The 18,002-nt window shown below is 41.7% G+C and overlaps 1 protein-coding gene across 1 annotated transcript in view; it reads left to right on the forward strand.

Annotated features, from left to right (window-relative positions):
• The window catches only part of FAXC (failed axon connections homolog, metaxin like GST domain containing), a gene marked incomplete at its 3' end in the record, with an annotated part of 52,081 nt that overhangs the window by 10,626 nt on the left and 23,453 nt on the right, over nt 1-18,002 (forward strand). Inside the window, exons 3-4 of the mRNA XM_084227946.1 lie at nt 5,735-5,931; nt 14,820-15,043. Of these exons, the coding sequence (XP_084084072.1) occupies nt 5,735-5,931; nt 14,820-15,043 (421 nt within the window). The remainder of the gene's footprint in view (nt 1-5,734; nt 5,932-14,819; nt 15,044-18,002) is intronic.

The following is an 18,002-nucleotide window of genomic DNA, read 5'->3' on the forward strand; positions in this document are numbered from 1 at the left end:
AAATGGTTTTCTGTGGTCTAGAAAAGGCTGCGCTCTGCCTACCGAGGTGCCTTGTGCCCTGAGTGCCATCATGGAGGGTTTGTGTTGATGTGTGTGGTGCTTGGGAAGTGCTGGTAGAGCTCATTTCTCAGCTTCTCAGTACAGAAGTGTTTAGTCATGGACCCAGGAAGCCTCCCTCTCACCCTTCTTTGCCCTGTGCCTTTTTAAAAAAGATGAAAATACCATGTTCTCAAGAGCTTTATATTTGAAGCTTTTTTATTTTTTAATGCAGATGAGACTGTAATAAATATTTGATTGGTAGGAACTCCCAATTGGTAGGAACTCCTAGCTTTTTTTAAAAGCTAGATATGTTGTCACAGTTACTATTTTTTTTAAAGATTTATTTTATTTGTTTATGCATACAAGAGCCGAGGTATAGGCCAGAGGTGCGGGCAGTGAGAAGATTCACCAGAGACAAAGTGGGGAGCAGAACAGGCAGATCTACTGAAATTCACTGCTGAGGGGAGCAGCAAGGTGAGACAGGAGAGGTCTGCTGTGCTGTGTGGGTCAGCTCCCTGACCAGGGATTGGACTTGTGCTGCAGTGGCTGTGGAGGCCCCAGTTACTATTTTTTTAATTAAGATATAAATTTGGTAGGTCAATTTAAAAAACCTTTATTTTATAATTTTGGATTCATAGGAAGCTGCAAAAAAAGGAGGGTCTATTGACTTGGTTAAGATTTTTTTTAAAAATAAAAATAACTACTCTTTTGATACTGAGCCAAGGGGCTTGCTGCTTGTTCCTCTTAGAAACCAATATATATGACACCTGCATTTTGACAGAAGAAAGTGTTCAATTGCAGCATTGACTGGCAACAAGGCGGAAACCCAAGCTCAAATCTGTTTTTCCATTCAGGAAAGGGAAGGGGATTTGTGTATTTTTAGGGAATGGGGTAAAGAATGAAAGAGTTGAATTTTTTTTTTAAAGATTTATTTGTTTATGCATACAGGAACTGGGGTACAGGTCAGAGGTGTGGGAGAGTGAGAGGATTCACCAGAGACAGAGTGGGGAGCAGAACAGGCAGATTGACTGAAATACACTGCTGAGGGGAGCAGCGGGTGAGACAGGAGAGGTCTGCTGCACCATGTGGGTTGTTCCCTGCCAACCATTGAACTTGTGCTGCAGAAGCTGTGGATTGCTTCATAGTGCAGTGCTTAACCCTTGCGCCACCAGGGAGACCTGAAAGAGTTGAATTTTATTAGCTAAGGAGTGGGCTAAGGGTGAGGGAATGTGGACTTGGCTGAAGTCTATTGGAGAGTTACAAATTAAAGAGGAGAGATCTTCCTTTAAATGACTGGGTCTCCTTAGTGGGTGGACCCCTTCCCACTAAGTATGACCCTGGGTAGTCCTTTTTCCTGTCTTCTTTCAACATCCTATTGGTTTGACCCAATTTGGAGTTCAAGGTCAAAGCCTTTGTGAATGGTGTGACTCCTACATGGGGTTACACCCTGTTACTTCTGTGAAACAAACTCAAAAGATAGTTAACTAAACCTATCCCTACTGATGGTGGATTGGCCATGGTGTCACTTTTTTTGATTACATAGAAGTGACATAGTCTGTATTAAGAATTTCAAACAATACAAAAAAGTGGAAAAACAAAATCCTACCAGCTAGAGATTACATCACTGGTATTTTTGACATCTTTCCTTCTAATTCTTTAGACATAAAGGCACCTACATCCTTTGGCACAACTCATTATATCAGAAATATGTATTCACTCAATACTTTTTTTTTAATTAGAGAAATTAAAAAAGAAAGAAAATGGTTCCTTTGGGACTCTGCTTTGGCTCTCAGTCCTCACTTTTGATACTTTTTTTTTTTTTTTGCTGATCTTGTCTTTTTTCCCAATTTTTTTTGAAGTTTTTCTAAGCTGCAGGCAAATTAAAATAAAGTAGAGTGAACACCCATAAAGCCATCACCTAGATTCACTGATTGTTATGTCACTCTCTTTGCTTTATTTCTCTTTATATATACTTTCCTGAACTTTCTTTTTGATGAATCATTTGTAAGTATGTGGAAATCATGACATGACTCCTCACTACTTCAGAGTGCATTTCTTCCACAAAACTACAATACATAATGGATGCATGTTTTTTTCCCCAATGTATTATAATCCACAACAGCTGCTCAAATTATCTCAAATTTAGTCAGCAGACCTTTCAAGATGGATACAAGGATGTGGTGAATATAATGGGTAGAAATTTAGCTGAAAAATTGGGGGTGTTATGACCTAGTGGAGCAAATTGGAGTTGCAAGATTCTGGGATTTCTTTTAAAATCTCAAGTTCTCCAACTCAAAGTGGTGATTTTGATGATAAACTTCCGATGGAGGTACTTTATCAAACGCTTCATGGATATCTTCTCATTTCCTCTTAGCAACTGGTTTTGTCTCCATTCTTTAGATCAGGAAATTGAAGGCCAGAGAAGGCCAAGGTCACAGTGAATAAATGAGGGAGCCAGAACTACAAACCCAAAGCCTATGGCTCTCACTGCTGTGCCAGTAATGCAGTGTGAGTGTAGATGCTTTCACCTGGCACAGCCTTGTAGGGGAAAACATCAACTTGGGAAAAATCTAGAGGATTTACCTCTTCATCTTTTTTCTCAAAATTTAACTACTCTTGGTAGACCAGTTAACTCCAGTTGCTTAAATAAAAATAGACTAGGCATTCTTTAATATATTTAAAGATTTTTTAGGCTGGATAGGACATTGCAGAGGATGGGGAAAGAAATTACTGTAAAAGGTAAAAGGGATACAAAAATCAGAGGTGACAAAGACCTTGATTGGGTATTGGATATTGGGATTCAGGAGACAGAATTTAGGATACAGAATTCAGGTGGGTGGTGGCTAGATGGTGTGCGCCTAACTGTCTGTGAAGGGGGTTAAGACTAGATCCACTAAAGCCACTGGAGACTTTTTTAAACTAGTGTTTCTGTGGTTTAATTTTTATATTAAGATCGATTTGGAATTTTAAGATAAAAATCCAAATTCCCTTCTCAATGTTATCTATATATATAGGTATTTATAAAAAATTGGCAAATTTGATATTGATTAAAAATATAAATATTCATTTATTGAATAAACCATCATATCTTCTGCTGATATGAAAAGTCACTTGTATCACATGCAAAGTTTCTATGTGGACTTAAGTCTCATAAGATACACAATGACCAATAAATATGAAAGATTGGTCAGACTCACTAATGCTTTTAAAATGCAAATTTTAAGATTAAGTAATTTTTTTCTCATTTATGAGCTTGGCAGTAGCCCAAACATTTATCAATATTGAGTACTGGTGAGGATGCAAAGAATAACAAGTATGTTTGTACATATTTAAAGGAAATTTAATAAATTGGTCCAAATCCATTTTTTGTAGAGGAATTTTTTTCTATAAAGCATTTATAATAGTGCCTAGTCATATGAAAAAATGTTCAACATCACTTGTCATCAGGGAAATGCAAATCAAAACTACCATGAGATACCATCTTACACCAGTGAGAATGGCACATATTAAAAAAACTAGCAACAACAAATGTTGGAGAGGGTGTGGAGAAAAAGGAACTCTTCTGCACTGTTGGTGGGAGTGCAAACTGGTCCAACCACTGTGGAAAGCTGTGTGGAGATTTCTGGACCTACTAAACATAGAGCTTCCATATGACCCAGCAATTCCACTCCTAGGTATTTACCCAAAGGACACAGAAACATCAATTCCAAAGAACACCTGCACCCCTATGTTTATAGCAGCACTGTTTACAATAGCTAAGCTTTGGAAACAACCCAAATGCCCAAAAATAGATGACTGGATCAAGAAGATGTGGTACATATATACCATGGAATATTACTCAGCATTCAAAAAAGATAAACACATGCAATTTGCTGCAACATGGATGGCGCTGGAAGGGATCATGCTCAGCGAAATAAGCCAAAAAGAAAAAGAAAAATACCGGATGGTCTCACTCATAGCAGGAATCTAGAAAACTTAAATAATGGACCAGGAAAATGAATAACTATAAGAAAGTGAAAATCAAAATCAACAAAAAACTATGAACCAGAGACACTTTTAGGGGGGCGGGGGCGGGAGGGGAGGGATTGGGGTCAGAATGGGGGGCTGCAATTGTATGGGGAATATAACAATAAAATTTATAAAAAAAAAATAAATAAATAAAATTGCTAAAAAAAAAAAATATAATAGTGCCTAGTACATAGAATGTATATTATAGAAGGGTTTGTTATTACCATCATTAAAATAAAAATTTTAAATGAAAATGTGTATGTCCCTTATCTAGGAATTCTAAATGTTTCTCCTGCAGTGAAACTTGTACAAATAGATTAATATTTACATGGTTATATCTACATTAGTCATACAAGAATATCCCATGCAGTATTTTGGGTAGTAAGAAAAATAATGAAGAATCCCAAGTGCTCATCAAAAAGGATTACAATATTATACATTCATTTAAAGAAAAGAGGTAGAACACATTTTAGTAACAAATTATGTGCAGATTTATCATTAAGCAAAAGTGGAAATTTTTACATATTATATAATATATATGTACATATCACACAAGTTATTTTCGAAACTAAAATTTGTGTAGTTTGTAGATGCATAGAAAAACTTAAATGTAAGCATTATGTTTTCATATATCTTTGATTTATAAGAACCTTTTATTTTTCTAATGACTATTGAGAAGACAGTATAATATTGAAGAATAATGTTACTATAAAGCTGTTCATAACTGCACCATCCTAAGGCAACTATGTCAATTTCTGACCATATTATGTTATGTTTTTCTAGGTAACTAGTGCGAGCTGTCTTCCCATCCATTATTTCAATTAACCTTTACATTTTTGCTTAAGAAATGTTGTAAGCCAAAGTTAACTCAGCAAAATAAAACAATTTTAAAAAGAAATAAAATTAAAAATGAGCAAAATAATAAGAGCATATAGAAAAATTTACAATAAAAAGGGTATGATTACAAACAAAAAATATTGTAAACATATGGAAAATACAGAGAATAATATAACAGATCATATACCTTCAACTTAGATTTGCCATTTTACCATTTTTAAACCCTTAGGAATTTTGAGCATCAGAGGTCTTCTGTCCTATTTGCATTTCAAGCAGTTCCCTCTGATGGCAGTGGAGGATATATTGCATCTGCAAATGACAGGAGTCCAGAAGGAGAGGTATTAAGAGGGCTATGAGTGTTATCAAGAAAAATCTGAAACAGATGCAAAGTTAGGTGGTAAATTTACATCTTCAGTGTACAAATTACGAGAATGTCAGATGTACCTGCAACTTTTAAAGTAGATTGGCATTTATCATGGTTTATTTTCACTTTTTTGCATTTCTGGATTATTCATACATTATAACTAGACTATTACCAGGGTCATTTCAACACTCTTCTTCCCTGGCCTTTTTTATTTGTTGTTTTATTTATTATTATTTTTAAACAATAAACCAGATCCCTTGATGAAATCTATGGGAGTAATGGGAGTAAAATATCTTCTTGTAGTTTTCTTTTTTCACGAGTAACCATTTATTCTCTTTCAAGAATTGATGTGCTGAGTTCAATCACTGGAATCATTTTCTCACTATTCAAGTGTGAAGTCATGGTTAGAAAGTTTGCTTCTGTTCGTCAGACAATGAAATTTAAATAAAACAATGCTTTTCTCTTTTTAAAATTTACCCTGCTTAGAACTATTTTGGTGGAAAACTCTCTGCTCAAGGGAAAATGCCTTGGATTGAATATAATCATGAAAAAGTTTCTGGCACAGAGTTCGTAATTGACTTTCTGGAAGAGAAGCTTGGAGTGAATTTGAACAAAAACCTCGGCCCTCATGAAAGAGCCATCTCCAGAGCGGTCACCAAGATGGTAGAGGAGCATTTTTACTGGTGAGTCCCCCTCCTTCAGAGTGAGCCCCAGTTCTGTTTCACTTTTCAGGCCCCTCCCCTGCCCTGTCAAAAGTTTTCTTAATGTAACCGAGATGGGTTTAAAGTTGTGACTAAGTTTCCAAGTATCTGGACCAGAGGTGGGCATTTTCTATAGCAGGCTGGCTGGCACAGCCTTTCCCACGAATGTCTTTAGAGTAACTAATCAACTCTGCCATCCTGTTACAGGCCAGGGAGAGGGGCACCTCAAACCCCCAAACCTACCCACTCTGAATTGGTTCTGCCATCCACCACATCAAGACAAAACATATTCTAGTGTGTAAGACCTTCAGTGGAAAGGAACTTTAATACAATTAGTGTGCAATACAGAAAAGGGGAAGAACGGGGAAAATAGAGTTTCCAAATCAAGCACCCAAAGTCACCCCTCGTGGATAAATGCTCAGCCAAATAGGGTTGCCCCAAAGCAGGGCCTCTAAGGCCCGAAAGCCTGCCACAAGTCTAAGCCACCTTCTGGTGGGGAATCCATAGAAAAGGGTCAAAAATGGCCAGCCAAGTCTGAAAGGAAAAGAGAAAAATCAAAATCAAGATAAAAGCTGCCATAATTAACCTCCCCACAGGTCTCTCACCCACATCTGTTTCAACCATTCTAGGACCAAAAAGCAAGTACAGCTTCTTCACATGTCTCTCTGCTCCATGTACCTCCCCCAGGTCTCCTTGCTCTCCATCCTGCTTCCTCCATTCCTTCCCCAGTCCCCTCTCCAGCTTCTTCTCCTCCCAGCCCAGCTCCACCCTTCGTTGCTTGGGACAGGGAATCTGGAAACTCCCCTTTTCCTGGGGACCACCCTGTTATAATGGCAGTGCAAGAGCATCCATAGGTGAAATGCAGACGTATAACCCTGACTTTCCACAGAGCAGTAAAAGCACTAATGTTTGAATTTTATTTAATACAAAATGTTATTTTACTTTTTAAAAATTTTTCCTCGACCTTTAAAAAACACAATTAACTTCTTAGCTTATGGGCTGTAGTTGGTTGACACCTCATCGAGACTGGATGTCCTGAGGTGAGGGAGATATTTCAGTTAGTTGGGCTTTTTAAAACTGACAAACTGCTGAATTAAAGTGATAATAAAAAGCAGATCCCAGAGGAAGGGACAGAAGAGTCACAATAGAAATCAAAGGTGGAGGAAAGGATGCAAGCTTTGTGGGATCACTGTCCATTTACCTTTCCATGACAGGAGCTTCTCTGTGTTCCAGAGAAGACACACTTCTGCTTTTTGAATGTTTTTGTCCTCCTTGCCTGGCTCCTAGCTTGTGTTCTCCGAGTCTGACATGTCACACACGCACTGTGGACGTGTTGCTTCTGCTCTAGACATGGCATGCCTTGGCTGTGCCGCCTGAGTCCAGCAGACATGGGTGGTTCTTCTTGCTTGACATCCTCATTGTCATGTGGGCTTCTTTCTTTTTTTTTTTTTCCATCATTATCTGGAACTTTAGCACCTCTCTATATATCCCATTAGATACATTTTCTTCCTAATTTTGGAGCAAATTTTACCTTGCTCCAAAGATTAATTAAGAATGGTTAAGTCACTTTTTTTTGCATTATTATTAGTACTCTTGAGTCTTTTGCTCACTTGCTAGCTTTCTCTCCCCAGCTGAGAGAACATTCAGTGTGGGGTTTATTCTTGGAGGGTCTTTGCCATCACCTTCCTGTTTCATCCATTCATCTCTCTTTTTCAATGTAAAACTTGCTGTTCTTGGCTTTTAGATTTCAAGAGTCCTCTGCTTTTCCTTTCCCTTCCTGCTTTTGGTTCTTGCCTGATTTATTCCGGAACTGACCTGAGGCACCACTTTCTTGCTGTCTTCTGCAGGTGAAGGGGTGGCAGCAAGGAGGGAGCAGGCAGAGAGTGGAGATGGGGTGGAATAGGCAGTGTTCCTGGGATGAATCTGGGTCTCAGAGCACCTGTGAGAACTGCTGTGCTCCCGCCTCAGAGTATATGGGTTGCAGTGTGGAGCAGACCTCTTGGCTGCCTGTGACCTGCTGGCCTCATGGAAAAGCCTTTTGGCACTGAGCCCATCAGTGGAGGGAAATGAAGAGTCAGTACTGGGCCCCTCTCCACCCACCCCTCCAAAGCACAAACTAATTTGATTGATGGCCCATTAATGTGGAGAGCAAGTGCTTTGTCAGCTTCCTGAAAGGCTCTACATTTTATCTGGTTCTTTTGCTACAACCCTTTGATTTCTGTAGTGGTTCATAAATTTATATTTAGTTAGAAAGAATAATCTAGTAAGATTCCCAATTACCATGTGTCATTGCTTTTTGCTCTGAGATGTGTGTTTACTCCTCGGTAGAAGTTCATTTTCTGCTCTTCCCTTCCTTTCTTTTTCTACTTGGACCCCAGCTAATACTTGTTGGTAGGGGGGCATCAAGGGAGGGAGAAATGGGTGGTGATGGAAGGGTAGGAGGGGGAATTGGGAGTTGGTACCATGTAAGGAAGAATCTTAATTTTGCCAACCACAACCCCACAAGTGCTTGATTGGGTACATGGGTCATTCTAGACTTTTCTAAAGATAATTTTATTTCTATAATTTTAAGTTAAAAATAGTTTTAAGGGTTAGCTGCTATTTCTTTGTTTGTGTCTACTGGAAGGCAGAAATAGTGAAGGTGGTTGATCGAGATGCAACTATGATGGTGTAGATTGAGATACACATATCCTGTGAACTTTCAAAATAACATCCCTAATTCCTCCACTTCCCTTCGGTCCCTGGTAGTAGAAGGAAAAACATGACTTTCTCTGTATAGTAAGCTTTCCAAAATTTTGGCAATCTATTGCTTGGTGAGACTCTATTTCCCAAGAGCTCAAATCTCAATGGAGAAAAAGACTCAAGAAAATTCTTGAGTCGAAGAATTTGAACACCCCTCCTACCAGCCCCCTTCTTTCCCTTTTCTGTAACCCAAGTCACACAGAGAATATGCATCTGTGAACACTGGGGGCCAACCTGGGGAACTGACCAGAATATGTAGGAAAATATTAGAAATATAATCTTCCCGTGAGAGCTTGTTAGATCCTGAGCACCGATGAGCTCTGAGGCCATCTGTACACTTTGATTTGGTTGATTGAATAATCTGGAGTTTTCAGATAAGTTTATTTTGGTCTGAACCTTAAAAATACTCCACTTACGATTTTCTGAAAAATCAAAGCCAATGGAGAGCTATCATGATATAATGTTATAGTTTTGAAGCTCTGTTTTACATCTGCTCAAAAAAGCACACTCGGTGACAAAGTAGTTTTTCTTGTACTTGAAATTCATACAGTTACGTCCCACTTATATAATAAAGCTGTTTTTAGGATGGAGGAAACAGGTTCTTATCCCCTTTGTTTCACTAAATGCTTAGATGTCTTGCAAGGATGCCTGTACGAAGAGACGTGTGAGAGACTCACATTACTTAAATGAAATTGATTTTACTAATAGACACTGTAGCTTCTTCTGTGTCACATGCTGCCCCCCTGTGGACACCAGTGCGTATCTTAATAGTTTTCCAACACCATGGGAAGTGGGCAGGACACTGCTGTAAAACTCTCCAATCCTAACATGTTCACCCATAAAAATGTAGGCATTAAAACAAGGAACTCAAATTCACTCAAAATTTTGAACTTTTGAGTTTGACTTTGATGTGGTCTCAGTGAATGGGGCAGGTGGGATGCTTTAATGAAATGACTACCCCAAATCTTTAAAAGCCAGGAGACATTCCCTGATTACAACTCAGTTGACTTACTTCTCTTTTTGTTCTTGTGTTCCCTCCTCCTTCTGGTTTCAGATGTAGTGAGGACTCCTGTTTAAGGAGGCTAATCTAATCTAATGCCTGTGAAACTTAGTGAAATTATGGAAGCTTATTATGGCCTCTGCACCCTTGAGCATTTAGAGTACAAGTTAAAGATGACAAGCTTGTGGCAGAACTCTGAGAAAAGCACTCTCTTTATGGGAAGACTGCACACTAGGCTTTATACATCAAACAGTTGTTTGCCGTGATTTGCAGTTTCCCTCTACTGGTTTCTGCTGTGGGCCAGGCCTCATGTTAGAGATTTCTTCATTAAGACATCAGGAGTTCTCTTGTGTTTCCTCTCTTCTTGATCTCTTTTAAAAATGCCTGAGCAGGGCTTATTCTTCTGTTCTAAGGTAATCAATCTTAAAAAAAAAAGCAAAACTCCTTGACCCCATTTTGCAGGCGAGATCAGATATATCAGCTGCAATAAAGACTGTATCAACTTCCTGGGAGAATGATAAATTATTTTAATTGCTCAGCCCAGTCTAGTTTCAGGATTGGCCTCCTCGTCCTATGGTTAATAATTCATGATTCCTGTGCCATCGGCCTCTTCTCAGTGGAGAGTGATGAGACGGATTCCAGAAGAGAGCCGTGGCAGCCCCTCCTTCATTTTCCATGGGCGCCTCTCTCTTCCCATTGTTCTGTTTAAATATCGTCATCCCTTAGAAGCACTGCTTAGTAGTAGCTGGCCTGGAAGTAAAGTCTGTTCTCTTTCAATCAATAATTCATCCTTTCAGTAAACTTAATGAATGACAACTCGCGGTCAGGCAGCAAGCTGGACGGGGGTGGGAGGAACAGGGGGAGATGATTCTGTCTCTTTTGTCAAGTGGCTCGCAGGCTGGAGGAGACATCAGGCCTTTGTAATGGTCGTTGCTGGCAGGGGAGCTTGAGGAACCAAGGAAAGGCAGCCTGCACCTGCCGGAGAGATGAGGGAAGGCTTCTCTGCAGAGATGGTTTTGCAACAGCACCTGGGGACAGTTGGAGGGCTGGTAAAGAGGCTGGGCATTGGGGATATTCAAGAGAGGGAGCAAAAGCTTAATGGCAAGAAAGAGGCCTTTTGGAAGGCTTGTGTAGTTCTGTATGGGTGAAGCAGGGGAGGCAGTGCCGGGCGATGTGGCCAAAGCATGGCAGGCCACAGCGGGGTCAGAGCAGGCACAGCAGCCTAAGGAGCTGTGGGGAGTTAACGACCCTGAGAAGCAGCGTGATATGATTGGATTCGTGTTTTAGGAAGCTCTGTTTGGCTGACTTGCAAATGGATTTTGAAGGGTCTTGAGAGGATGTCAGGAGAACTGCTCAGAGGCCACTGTGTTTGGAGTTGAGAAATGATGATGGCCTGGGATATAGTGTTCAGTTGGAGAAAAGGACAGATTCACATGGTGACTGACTGTCAGGAGTGAGGCACAGGGATGAGGAGTGCAGCAGAGGGGTAGGAAGCAGCGGAGACTAACTCTTGGATTCTTTCTCGATTGAGGAAAGGCAGATCGAAAGGGAAAGATGGTGAGTCCAGTTCTGGAAATGGTGGTTTGTGGTTCCATGTGCCTTCCATACATGGTCTCAGGACAGAGGTCTGGGCTGGATATGGGTTTGAAATCATGAGTGTGAATTATATCACCCCATCAGTGTGGACTTAGAAGACTGGAGAAGTAAAGATAAAAAATTGTTGGGAGCATGTAAGAGGCGAGAGGAGAGGCAGTAGAGACATACAAGCTAAGGGAGACTTCTCAGAAAGAGATTGACAGTGTCAGATACTGCAGAGTTCGAGAAAGAAGGTTCATTTGGATTTTGTGACAAGGAGAGATTGTTGACTTGGGTGAGAATGGCTTCTGTGAAATGGAGAGGGGGAGGGTGGGCGCTTCCAACATGCAGACAGTTTTCCGAAAACTTTGTTGTGAGAGGAGATGGATTCTTGGCTGTTATGGATTCTTGACATCACATGTGAGTGATGTCTTCTACCTGTAGTAATTGATTTGGGAATCCATCAAGCGCCCATTTCCTTTAGTATTTAAAGCTGATACACACGTATAAGGGCTTGGCCCTTGAAGGCACTGTCTGGCCTTTATTTGCTTCTCTTCCTTCATATTGGTTGAAAATATCAGGCTGAGGGGATGAGAGGAGTGAAGCCAGGAGCAGGGCAGGAAAGAGAAGAGGAAGATCAGACAGCTTGGGTTTATGTGTAGCTACAAAATTTCGAATCAACCCAGTGGTCCTTCTGTGCTCTCCATTCAACCTGCCACATAGAAGAACCTTCTACCTCTGCATTGCTGGGATGTCTTCCCCACCCGGGTCTCTGGTCCAGCACTGCCTCCTCCACTGCCCCCTGCTCCACTCACCCACTGGCCTCCCCGTCACTTTGCTCTGTGTTCCACACAGGCCCTCAGTTCTTGCTGCACAGAGTTCATTAGGGTGAACGCAGACCCTCTCTGCAACCTCTTACCATTCTCTCTCCACTGCAGTGAAGGGGGCATCCCTATTTCTAAGGGATGCTGGTGCTCCAGCCTTGCTTTTTCATTTTTTTTTACTTGGCCTTGAACTGTGGTTCCCCCACATGACTCCTTACCCTAGAAACTTCCTTACATGATTTTATTTCCTCTCACAACTTTAAAACTGTCACCGACATGCTCTTGTCCACAAATTCTTGAGCTCTTGATCATCTGGGCTTCCTCCCTTAGGGGTCTCTGGGACCTTTGAATGCAACAGGCTAACTCTTTCATCATCTGACCCTTCTCCACCTTGTGTGTGCCAGTCAAGGTTAGAGGCATCATCTACCATTGAAACCATCAGCCTGAGAGGAAAATACCTCATTTTTCCTTATATGTAATTCTGCATTGGTCAGTGACTTTCTCCCATAGCTCAGAATCTCCCCTGGCATTTCCTGTACAGCCTCCCCTCTGCTAGTGCCTTCATTCAGTGCATCATTATTTGTCTGGCCTCATTATGGTCTTCTAACCTGCCTTCCTCTGCCAGTTTCTCCAGTCCTAGTCCTTCCTTCACATCACCACCAGTTTGATTATGTTTCCTGTCTGCTTAAAACTTTTTAGTGGTTGTTCTTTATTTGCAAAATAAAGTTGAGCATCCTTTGCATCAGGCCTATCCTCACCTACCCTCCCAGCCCTGCCTGTCATGTGCCCCATGTGCCCTTCCCTGCCCCGTGAGCTGCTGCTCATCTTTCAAGATCAGTCCTGTGTGAGATAAAACCCAGGTCATTTGTCTACAAAGAATGTATTTTTTTCCACATCATTCTGTTAGTTTAGTTACCATATTCACCATTTTTATGCTTTAGATGCCTCCTGGATGCTATTATTACCCATTCTCATTTAACTTAGGGTGATTTAGTTTTATTCTGATATCATTTCTTTCCAAAATTATCAAAGATAGTAGCCCTTTTATTGTGAATTTAGATCTAGTACAATTAGAATCAAAGTGCTGAATTATTCTAATGGAATATGAAAATTGCCACTTTAATGACTGCAGAGATGAAAAGAAGAGCAAATAAAAAAAGTAGTTTGCATGTTTACATAGAATTTACTAGAATAAGTTTGAGACATTGGTGCAAAAAGTCCCTTGTGACTGCTCTGCCTGTACATGGGAGTTTGTCTTTATTGTGAAGCACCTTTTCCTCTTCTCAGCAAAATCCAATTCTTGACTCTTCAATATTTTATATATGAGAGACTTATAAAAAAGAGGTCCACCAAGTTTTCCAGCAGGACATGTAGGTATTCTTTTAAAAAGGTTTCAAGAGGAACAGTGGTTGCAGGGTAGAGAATATGTTGAAAGAAGTGGTAGAACTTTTCAGTAAAAATTAGAAATGCTTAAAAACATTAGAGAATGCTTTTCTTTCTTATTTTCAGTTTTTAGAAGAGAGAACACTGAAAAAAACAGAATGTAGAAAATGGTCAAAATTTTAGGGCTTTTTATTTGCTTTTGTTTCTTCTTGAGGTGCAAAGTAGCTACAATTTACTGCCATCCTCGTGTTTTCTTTAAAAATATTTTTCACTTTTCTGATTTTTTTCAAAGTGACCGTTATTCCCGCATCTACCAGCACCAGGTGTAGCCATAGCTGCTGGGGCATATTTTGTTGCTCCTTTGTGAGGAAAAAATGTAACTATCTTACACCAGGATGCCCTGCTTAATTCCCTCCTCACCCCCTACCTTCAGGAGGAAACCCTTTTCATTTCTACCTACCAGTACTGCTTAATATACACAGTCCTGCAAAGGCACAGATTTGGGGGACAAAGTCAGCGGAGGCCTGGCTGTTGTGGCCGGCTCTGCACATTCACAGTGAGTTGCTGCTTACTGGCCCTGACATGTAGGAGCACCTGGACGGGAAAGTTTGTTCCACGCACCACCCAGAGGGAGAAACGATTCCACCCAGTTCCTGGTGTGTGTGTTCCCTCCACGTCCTTGAGACTAATCCAAAGCAGAGTTGACTTTCTGGAGATTGAATTGCCCATATATTATTTATAGTTTGTAGGTTTATAGTTAACATGCACAGGTTTATCTACTCCCTAGCCCTGTCAAAATGGTAAAACATTTTTTTTCAAAATAATCTCTCTTATGTGTCCACCAAGTGTGCAAAAAACAAACAAACAAACAAACAAACAAAAACATGCAGCTTGATTAACATGGAGCATTTACCATGCAGCTATTACTGTGAATAAGACAGAGCTTGATCCCAACACCCCAATCACTGCTGCCTCCTTCCCTGTGTCCCCCTTTCATCATTCTGCCGAAAGTCTTTTGAAGGGACTTTCCACTGGCCTTGTCCGGAGAAGAGCCAGCAGAGCAGGGCTCCAAGAGGCTGGAGATGGAGGGGCTTAGGGTGGGGAGGCTTGGCAGAGAGTATACCTTGGCATCTTGGTCTGGGTCTGTTACAGCTTTTCTCATGGGCACCAAGTCTGGGCGCGGACTGGAGCCTGCTGTAGTCTCAGCCATGCACATGGCTCCCTGTAAAAGCTGCCGTGATCTAGTCCCTCTGGGTGTGCTAAGTTCTGAAAGACTCCCTGGGAGCTGATTCTGTGGAGCTGGTATGTACCTAACACAGCAGTAACTTGTTTCCACACAATTGCAGGACATTAGCTTATTGCCAGTGGGTGGACAATCTCAGTGAGACCCGGAAGATGCTCTCTCTTAGAGGTGGTGGTCCCTTCAGTAACCTGCTGAGGTGGGTCGTGTGCCACATAACGAAAGGAATTGTGAAGCGCGAGATGCACGGCCACGGCATTGGCCGCTTCTCAGAGGAGGAGATTTACATGCTGATGGAGAAGGACATGCGGTCCTTAGCGGGGCTGTTGGGTAATGTACCACGCCTTCTATTCTTTCTTTCACACCCTTCCTCTTTGCATGATTAGTAAGCGCTGTTAGTTTGCTATGTAAGCTTTTGTTTGGTGGGTTTCTCCACCTCCTCATGTGGGTGGCAGGCCCAAGGTTCATGTCATCTCATTTTTAGGCAATGGTTCTCTCTGATCACTAGCATGTGGCTGTGTAGTGTGGCCTTTGGGAGGAAAATATAGACGGTGTTGCAGCATTTCTGCCACCAGGGATGTGGGAGCTTCTGAGTGGGTCTCGAGCCAAGGGTGATCTGGAGCAGGCAAGGGATGATCTGGAGCAGGCAAGGGTGATCTGGAGCAGCCAAGGGTGATCTGGAGCAGCCAAGGGTGATCTAGGGCAGCCAAGGGTGATCTGGGGCAGCCAATGGTGATCTGGACCAGCCAAGGGTGATCTGGAGCAGCCAAGGGTGATCTGGAGCAGGGCGACTCTTTTATTTACAAACAGGCCGGGGTGAAAAGCTTCCTCCCTGAAGCCCGGGTCTGCATCCAGGTCTTGGCTTGCTCTGTTATGTGGGGCCTTGGATGCTGATGAGCCTCCTGCTTTAAACCGACATTTAAAAGCTCTGCCTAACTTGGAGATTGAGCGATCTACACCTGCTTTGCCTTCCTGGGCCCAGGTAGACCACCTGATACAGATGTGAGTGGAGTGAGTTGAAGGCCTGAACAGAAAAGGCTGAGTCGCCCCTAAGTAGAAAGAATTCCTTCTGCTGACTGCCCTTGAACTGGGACATATGCTTTTTCCTGCCTGGAGACTCAAGCTGAAACACTTGGCTCTTCCTGGGCCGTGAGCCTGCTGGCCTTGGGATTAGAACCATATCATTGGCTCTTCCAAGGCTCAAGTTTGCTTCATTCTTCTGGAACCTTAGGCTGGGCCCTTGGCCTCACAAGGCAGGCAGTTGGGTGAGCCATTTCCTCTGTGTCTGTGTCTCTGTCTGTTCCTGGCTTTCTCCCCTGTCTCACCAGCTCACTCTGTTGGGAACCCTGGCAGGTCTGAGAATCCCCAAAGTGATGCCAGAAGTGCAGTAAAGTGCGCTCAGCTCTCACAGCTTAACAGCATTGGCGCCTTAATCAGGAAGGGGTGATGTTCGTCTTGGGAGCTCTTCTGGATGGGAGAAGCAGGGAGTGAGTGATGGCCATGATAATGGTAACTGTTGGTGTTTCTCTAGTGTTTATGACTTAGAAAACACTTTCTCGTGTTATGGTGGGATGGGAGGTAAATGAATAGGTAGGCTGTGTCCCTGGCAAGTATTCAAAACAGCATAATTTATCTAAATGATTTTCCGCCATGAGAAAGTGAGTGGACTCCATGGCAAGCTAGGTTTTTGTGGGAGTTCTGTCCTCTGTGGGCCCAGGAGGCATCAACCCTCTCAGAGAAGATGTGCTTTACTCTTTATTGGGGGATGGAGAGGCTCCATGCTGAGCTTCAGAGTTTTTCTTATTAAAGGAGGCAAAAAAGACCCACCCTACCTCCCCCTCTGGGGACATAGCTTACTTTCAATCAGCAGATGCCTAAGAGATTCAAAATACAAAATTACTTTTTGTTGGTATCATTCAAAGTTTGGGAAAATTGTCCAGGGATGTATCAGAGCCATTCACTTGCCCCCAGTGATTGAATACAATCTATGTACCAGGAGCTGGGAAATGAAAGATGGATTCAAGAATGTTCCATCTCCAGTAGCTGCTAAGGAGAGCAGTGGGCGAGCCAGGAGAGTTCTGCTGCGCCATGTGGGTAGCTCCCTGGCTGGGGATCGAACTTCTGCTGCAGTGGCTGCTAATAGCTTCATAGTGCTGTGTCTTAACCACTTGCACCACCAGAGAGGCCCCTAAGTGGCTTTTATATTATTAAAATATTAGCACCTCATGTTGGGAAGGTGGGTGTGTTTAAAACAGAGATACTGTTTCTGTCTTGGACTCTGATAATCCCATCATGAAAGAAGTGCACACATCATCTGTTTCCATCCCTTCCCCAAAAGGGAAGAGTCAAATAGAGTATGGGCGACATAACAATCAAGAATGAAAAGGCTAGGTTTGGGGTGCAGCATGCGTGGAGGCGGGAAGCCCAGTGGTCAGCCCATGAGAGAGGGAGCTTTGGGGTCACATTCCTTGGGTTCATGCCTTGGGTTCTTCCCTAACACCATGTGACTTCATACTTGAGTTTTCTCATCTGCAATATGGGTCAGAACAATCCTTACATCATAGTGTGTGAAAACTAAGTGAGATAATTTATGTAATGGACTTTACTATGGTGTTTGGTACAGAATACATGCTAACTTAGTATTAGCTATTATCATTCTCCCAAATATTGTGTATAACGCAACTCCATTGGGAACATTGTTGGGAAAAAAGTCTTTGTGAAAAGATATTTTCTGATTTGTAAATTTGTTAGTTAATTGTAGAAATTTGGGAAGGCTCAGAAAAGTACAGAGAAGAAAGTTATTCTAATCTTATAATGTGTTATTAGTTACAGTTAACCTCTTGGTACATATCTTCCCAATACTTTATGCATACTTTTGAGTCGTATGTATGTATTTGCACACACACAGAGACACGCTTTCCCAACCTGATTTTCCCTTACTTAATATTGCCACTATTTTTTTCTCTTGCTAAGCATTCTTCACCAATGTGACCCTATGTGCTTGATATCATACTTCATGCCAGGAAAACAGATGTAAGATTCATCAGCCAAAATTCTGCTTTGACTTCTGCCTCTTTTATCTTTCTCTTCTATTATTAACCCCAAATGTACAGGTATGATCTTGAGGTGGAGGGAAAACAAGAAAATAAGAAATACATAACTATGATCTATATTATTGTGAAGATCCACAGCTCTGGCCATTAGACATGCGATTAAAGTGAGGCTAGCAGGTGAAATCCAGAACAGAGCTGAAGTAACACCACCCACGAGGCAGATGAAGAAGTCGGGG

Source organism: Talpa europaea (genome assembly GCF_964194135.1).
Source record: "Talpa europaea genome assembly, chromosome: 2".
NCBI lineage: Eukaryota > Metazoa > Chordata > Mammalia > Eulipotyphla > Talpidae > Talpa > Talpa europaea.